The sequence below is a fragment of the Protopterus annectens genome, chromosome 1.part0, assembly GCF_019279795.1.
Source record: "Protopterus annectens isolate FY-2018-M chromosome 1.part0, PAN1.0, whole genome shotgun sequence".
NCBI lineage: Eukaryota > Metazoa > Chordata > Ceratodontiformes > Protopteridae > Protopterus > Protopterus annectens.
This window is the reverse complement of record NC_056725.1, coordinates 455117607-455125370: the sequence shown is the minus strand read 5'-3', so window position 1 is coordinate 455125370 and position 7764 is coordinate 455117607. Positions and strand designations below refer to the sequence as shown.

General features: G+C 35.8%; 1 protein-coding gene across 2 annotated transcripts in view; it reads left to right on the top strand.

Moving 5' to 3' along the window:
* Positions 1 to 3504: 3504 nt before the first annotated feature.
* The window catches only part of LOC122792825 (MAD2L1 binding protein), a 201898-nt gene continuing 197638 nt past the window's right edge, over positions 3505 to 7764 (top strand). Inside the window, exon 1 of one of the 2 annotated variants that reach the window (XM_044060396.1) lies at positions 3505 to 4061. In XM_044060396.1, coding sequence (XP_043916331.1) covers positions 3827 to 4061 — 235 coding nt within the window. In that variant the 5' untranslated portion in view covers positions 3505 to 3826. The remainder of the gene's footprint in view (positions 4062 to 7764) is intronic. The other variant, XM_044060388.1, reaches the window with a different exon arrangement.

The following is a 7764-nucleotide window of genomic DNA, read 5'->3' as shown; positions in this document are numbered from 1 at the left end:
AATGAAGCTGATGAGTAAAATCTGTTTGTTCTGATGAAGCTCGCTTAGACGAGTGAAAGCACTTAACTATTTTATCTTGTTCTACTTCAAATTAATTTTTACATGATTTCAGCGACTTTAGTGGATTAATAGCAGATTTTTGCACTTTTGCTCTTTGCTGATATAGTTGGCGAGTGTTTTTTTGCGTTTTGCACAGTCTGTTTTTCTGCTTTAGTTGAACAAAACGCTTTTCTGGTGTCAAACTGAGAAATTGGAAGCTCTATTATATGGTTATGGATAGTAAGACACAAGCAGTTAAATTGTTTTTAGTCCCTTTAATCTTATACACAGGTCAGGCATATTTTTATCAATTAGAAGAGAAGCTGTGGATAGCAATTAATAAAGAGCTGAAGGATTTTATCTTTGAGGGGAAGTTGGCAAGAGTGATGGGACAAGCAGATTCTTCCAATAGATCAAGGTGGATATGGATTACCCAGTTTGACGGGGTATTTTAGAGCTACACAGTTGAGGCTCCTCTACATAGCACAGACAGTACCCTACAATTCAAAGTGGAAAGGAATGATGATGATGATGATGATGATGATGATGAAATGGAGCAAGCTCAAAAAACAAGAAGAGGCTGGTATTTTGGATGCAGATATTTAAGGAGAATAACAATAATCATACAGAATATTATATTCTTAAAGTAGCAGAAAGTATTCTAAGAACTAAGCCAATATGGGACTGTAGAAAGGAGATTTTGCTGATAGGGATGACTGCAATTAGGGAGACAGACAATAGGCTAGAGGGGGCTGGATTTTATTGGTGAAAACTGACAAAGGAACAAAGGTAGTGGGAGCAAATAATTAGAGAGGGAAAGGTAATAGAATGGGAAGATGCCAAGAATTTATTTGGACCGCAGGTTAGAGATTGCCTTCCCTATCAGTGATTGCTATCAGAGAATAGGTAAAGAGAAAGAAATAGGAGGTTCTGAATGAAAGACCAGCATTGGTAGAGTTTTTAGCAGAATCCAGAATAGAAGCTGTTGTTGAAAAGGGATAGGTAGTAGACTATATAAAATATTGCATGATAACAAATCGGGATCTTTAGAAAAGGGTACAAATAAATTACATAATAGAAAATGGGAATTGTGGGAACAATACATAGGGAGAAGAATGAGATTTAAAGGAAGGCAGGAAATGAATGAGCAATGTCTGACTGACAATGATTGAGTAGATTATAAGTGATGAATAATGTTTGCAACTAAAATTATGTCAGTATTGTTTGCCATACTCAGAGGTGATCTCTGCCTTGCATATAAGGCAATATTTGACCCTGCTTTATTGGAAATGCTGCCTATCCACAAGTCAAATGGTATACAGGTTACTTGCTGTAAAGGCCTTAACCTGGTATGTGACATTAATAGAACCTGCCAGAGGGACAGATTTGCCTCCCAAAGGTTACCTCACCTTTGGAACAGACTCCTGCTTCCTGTCAAGCAGAGCACCTCATTGGCCCTTTTCAAACGCAATCTGGACAATTGGATGGGAAACCATAAATTCACCCCGGGAGTTCCACCTGTGTCTCTCTTGGACAGGGGCAATAGGTGCTGATCGTGGAATATGGGTAAAACTTTGCTAGGCTTGAAAAGGCCCTAGGGGCATTAGCCTAGTAACTTCCTATGATCCTATGATGTAAAATGCTTGCAACTAAGATTATGTCAATATGGTATGTTTTAATTTATATAAATGTATGGCTGCCTATGTCATAAGTGATAAATTAATAAAGATGTTTCTTGCTTAAAAAAAAAGATTGATATCAGAGTATAGGCAAAGAGAAAGAAACAAAGTCTAGAAGATTTAGGATTTTTGCTTGGAAGTGTTTACATAGGTATTTTTATACCCCAAGTAGACTCCAAAGAATTTTTCTCAGGTAGATAGCACATGTTGGAGGTGTGATGGAGAAGAAAGAGATAATTGAGAACATATTTTTGGGAGTATAATGAGTTGGCAGACTTTAAAAATTCCTTGAAGACTACACTATCAGAAATACTGGGTGAGCAAATTGGTATAACTAAGAAAATTATTTTTTTGAGCTATGATACAGAACTGGAATTGCCTAGACATAGTAAGGCCTTGCTGAGTCTAATTATTGTGCCTGACAAAAAAGCAATCACTAGAAAATGGAAATCAAAAAACATGGGTACTAGAAGTCGTGAATATAATAACAGAAATAAAATAACTGAAAGTAGGATCTTCAGAAAAGGGTAGGAACAAATTACATAGGAAAGAAATGGGGATTGTGGAAACAATTCAAGCAGAATAATGTTTTGTAGGAGAAATGAAGTTTAAAAGAAGGCAGGTTTTAAATGAGCTATGTAATGTTTGACTGAATATACTGGATATATTTAAAGTAATGTATAATTTTTGCAACTAAAAATATGTCACTATGGTTTGTTTTCATTTATATATATGTATGATTGCCTATGTCACATGAGGTAATTTAATAAAGCTGTTTATTAAAAAAAAAAGAAAAACTGTATACATTTACTATAATTTGCTTGTACAAATTGTCAGCTGATTCTGTCTTTGTCCTGGTCAAGGCTGAAAAGGGTCAGCAGACCTGTTCATTTGCCAGGTAAACAAACTGAAACAAACAAATGGATTTTTTAAGCATTCTGTCTAACATCAGCAACAACACCAAATGAAGGCTCGTGCCAGCTTAAAAGCTCAGGTAATTGCAAAGCCTATGTTAGTCCAATAAAAGGTATTACATCATCTATGTGTCCCATTGTCTTTATGTTTTCTTATTCCCTTAAAAAGGTTAATAAAACATGATTTGCATCACAATGTATTTTTGAACAATAAGAAGCACGAAACTCTAATATCTGGTATTACTGACTGACTATATCTGGCATTGTTGACTGACTACCCTGTCAGCAATTTGCCAGAAAATCAAAAAAAATACAAGGGACATAGCAAAAGTATGAGAATGAAATAAATGATAACTGAGAGTTATTCTTAAAGCAAATAGTCATATGAAATATAAACACTTCATTATGAAAGTTATGCAAATAGACTAATACTACATAGGTCTCAATGAATAAATGTCAAATTTCAACAGAATCAGGGACAAATCTAGAAATAATCTAGGACGATTAGGGACATTTTTAAATATTAGTTCTACTATTAATTTGAAACATTGACAGAATAAGAAAATATGAATTACTAAACGTGTTCTGAAGTAAAAGAAGTCTATAACCCTGATTCTTGCCATTATTTATTATAATGTAATTCACCACTTTCTCTCCAAATGCCACTACTTTTACGAAGGTTTAAGAAGGACGTTGCTAAAATTTGAGTGAAAATTAGGGACAGTTGAGACATACTGCTAATAATCCTATTGACCATTTCTGCTGGGGGCGGGTTAAACTGAACTTGCGAGTACTACAGTTCCCATAATTCTATACTCTATGTAGGCTTCGGAGAAACAATAGCTCTGAATACTGTGCGTGTTATAACGTAAGAACATAATTGTAACAGACCACAGCGATTGATTGCGGAACTTTGGGGACCAGTTTAAAACCGGAAATGATCCACAATATTATGAGATAGTGCTACATAGAGTTCCGATCTCAGTTGTGCCGCTAGTTTGATCTAAAATATACATGTTAGACTACGTTTTCCTTTTCTATTGTTCTCATCCGTCAATAACGAAACAAACCTACGAGTCAAACCAAACTGTTGGAGTTACAGCCCCAAAACTCCCGCGATGCCTTGCGAGAATTTGTTCTAAGGTGGAGGGAAGGTTTAAATCTGACAGCTTTTATTAGTATTTCAGGACTCTGATGGCAGATGATAGTAATTCTTTATTGGATGAGTGTTTTCTTCTGCCAGATGGCACTATTCCAGTTAAGGGCAGTGTACCAGAAGGAGATACTGTAGTGGATGCGCATAAAATAAGTCCAGGACGCGATGGTAAATATTTGTGCTATGGAGCAGACAAAAGTTCTAATGAAAGTCGTGCTTGGAGAAACTTTCATCTTGGGGCAAAGAAGAATGAAGAAACGGTGTTCCCTCTCGGTGAGAACATTTTACTTCCCTAATGTACGTTTTGGTAAAGGGCTTGCGCTCTTAGTGCGTATCTGTAGGACTTTCATTCCCCTCGGAAGCAAATCGAATTATTAGAACATACAGAAAAATGCAGTAGTTCCAAAACCAAGCAATTCTTAATATACACGCACACACATATATACATATATCTCACACACACACACGTTAGTGGTCAGTTAACGTGTGTGAGATATATTTATTTATTTATTTATTTATTTTGTATTGTGTCCTTGTGCCTCAATAGGGGTAGCTGTCCTGATGTGGTTTCGCTTTATTGGAATTCTACTTTTTGCCATAATGCATTGTGAGGACCCAGATGGTGTAATTACAAAACCCTGTCTGTTATTCGGTCACAGTTCCTTTTAATTTGAATGGAAGCAATAAAGTTTGAGAATCCTCCATAATCGTAATTTGTTTGCAATGACTCACGTTTCATCCGTGTGTTACACAGTGTGTAAAAATGTTAACAGAAGGGTAAAAAAGTGCTTCAACTAACATAGTAATATATTTTATCTACTTTTGTAGGTTTTTTTTTTTTTTTTTTATTATTATTATTATTTTTGACTTTCAGGTCATAGCTTCCTCCCATATTCCTTCACTAATTGAGCCTACTATCGTACTTCCTAGCTTGATTTGTAAAGAAGTTGTTAGTCATCATATTATAATAAATTTGTTTACCAGGATAGCTTACTGAGCTCAAAGAGCCGTTTTCTGTGGAGTCCTGAGAAGGAAGACTCTGCAATTTTGGCTACACGTGAAATGAGCTAACAAAATAGGCACTGTGTGTATGTATTTATGTATGTGTGTATATATATATATATATATATATATATATATATATATATATATATATATATGTAGTTAAAATATGAATTGCTGCAAATTTTGGGGGTAGAAGTTAATTTATGGAAAACTGATTACATTTTGTCCAGTAATTGTCAAGTAACACATTGACAGATTCTGGTAATTTAGATAATTCAGTTTTGCCAGAGGCTGGTTAGTGGTAACTGTAGTTGTAATTTATTGATTTATTTATTTATTTATTTATAAATAAAAAATTATTTTAATATTTTTATATTAAATTTTAAATTATTATTTTTATAAATTATTATTAATAGGTAATTATGTAGATGCATTTTTAACATCTAATTAAATGCAATAGTAGTAAATGTGCTGGCTTTGTTACTGTCGCCCACTGTAACTTTGCTATCTGTACTGTTCATTAATTTATTTGGAGTGGCATACAAAGCCAAAAAGAACCCAGGAAAGAGACTTCAACTTAGGGCCTCTAAGTATTGGTAATATTAACTTGGAAAATGAATATAATAAAAAGATCCAAATTAACATGCATTTTCAGAATTAAAAGTAATTAACTGTAGTAATCCGACCCCTTTCTTCCAAAAAAAACCTATGTTTTAGGAGTGATGGAACCAAATTTTGAACCAAAATTGGAAACCTCCTGAAGGACAGTTGAGAAGTATGATGGCTTGGCTGTGTAACAAACACAGCAGTAGTGCCTACACAGAACTGGAAGTGAAGAGTTGTTTGGTATGGTGGCAATTTCCCCATACTTCTGTAGTGTTAATTTCAAGGTGTGCCAACTGAGAAGAAAGGATGCAGTTTGTAGTAGTTGATAATTGCACAGAAAATGAGGCTAGCACCTAGATATGCCAAGTGGTGCAGTCGTAGAGTAAGAATATATAATTGGGGGGGGGGGGGGAGTACATTTGGAGGAGGCATGCACAGGGGATTGTCTCCAGAAGAGCCATTTAGTTTAAGAAAGTGTGGGCATAGATGTCAGCTTCTTACTGTTGGGAGTAACAGCCACCATATTATCATCCACTTTTGTCCAGCTTGACCATGTTCTCAGATAAGCCTCCCTAAACATTTGAGCCAACTTAGTGCATGTTTCTTTTTCTTCATTACCACATGTTCTCTCTGTTTGCTTGTCAGTAAATCATTGGAGTATGGTTCACTTTTGAAGATGGTAGACACTGTTCCATTTAACAGATGGTATAGAGATGAGTGGGCAATGTACAGATGGCTATGCAGCCTTCTTGGTTGGAAATTACTTGGAATAGTATCCTCTTATAAATTAATTATGTAAAGATGGTGTAGTGGCAGATTGCCCCATTCCCTCCATGTGGAAGCAAAGAAAATGTTGCAGTTACCTTATTAACTTAATGAATGGAAAATTAATAGGATTGATCATAAACTGTCATGTTGTTTAATGGGTAGAGTGCTGCTCCAGGGTGAACATTTTCTTTCACGATTCAAGCATAAAGTTGAGTATTAGGTCAGCCAATTCAAGCAAAATAAATGCATCAATTAACGTATGTACAGAAATTGGAATTTTAATCTCTTCCTTTGTGTAGTAGCAATACCCCTCCCGAAGAGTCTTTACAACAGACATAATAGTGGTGTGCCTGGTCTAAAATCAACAGCTAATAGTGATGTGCTTAGTTTAAAGTGTAGTTTGGGAATGTTTCACAAAGCCTGGCTAAACTAAAGTAACATTGATATATTTTTTGAAGATTTTAAGATGAATTGGCTTGCCTTGGAGTCTGTGTATCTGGGTATGCACGTGTTAAGTCATAATCAGGGTGTCAAAGCAGAAGTAGAAAAATCTTCACATCTCATTTCAAATGAGACACTTTTTAGCTGGATTATAAGATACTGGGACTCTGTGGATTAGGTCTAATGCTGTAAAGAAATTGCAGTGCTAACTTCATCCATTACTGCATATATTATGACTGTAAGTTCTCATAGTACTTAAAATGTAACTAAAGATGATGACCAAGTAGCATCCTAAAGGCAGGAAGTGTGCCACTCTGAAAGCTTGTAGTTCCTCAAACTTAAGAGCCATTGTGAAGAAATGTATGCTTTGTGTGGCATGAATGTATGCCAAGCATAGAAATCAGTGAAGAAATACAAGCTACGTACAGCATAAATGTGTACAAGGACTGGGAGCACAGTAACCCCATATAGTAGTTTTGTCTTTCGGCTTTTCCCAGTAAGGTGTCGCCACAGCAGAAATCCGGTCTGCTAATGATTGTCAGATTTTTACGAGGTGCCAGCTCGACGCCCAACCTTTAATGAAGGCCCACCCATTTATGCACACATGTCTTTCGAACGCTACCCAATCGCAGAGAGGACATGCAGACTCCACACAGAAGGCACTCCCAGGCCCAGCCGAGAATTGAACGAAAGAACCTCTTGCTGTGAGGTAACAATGCTATTGCCATACATATAGTAGTATGTGATCCATATACATACTTTTCTAAAACTTGATGAGTGAGATGTTCTTGCACCCACTGTAGCTAGATTGCTAAATACTTTGCTAAACCATACCTTATGGTAGCATTGTTCCACTTGGAATATGGAGTAAGTAGTACAGTATTGCATGTTGCTTTATGCTGTCGGAGCTATGTGACACCTTATGACTTGGTACTTGGCATCAGTGTTGTATGTAGGAAATAGCAACATGCTCTTGACCAGTACATGCACAAACCTTTATAAATGTTTGACTGCATAGAAAAATATATTGGAGTTGACCAGCCCACTCATTTGTAATGTATGTGTGATGGACATGTTATCATGACGATGACATAAATACTTCATATTTTGAATTGAGTAATAACAGTGCTATAAAACGTCCATACAAGAAAAAAAA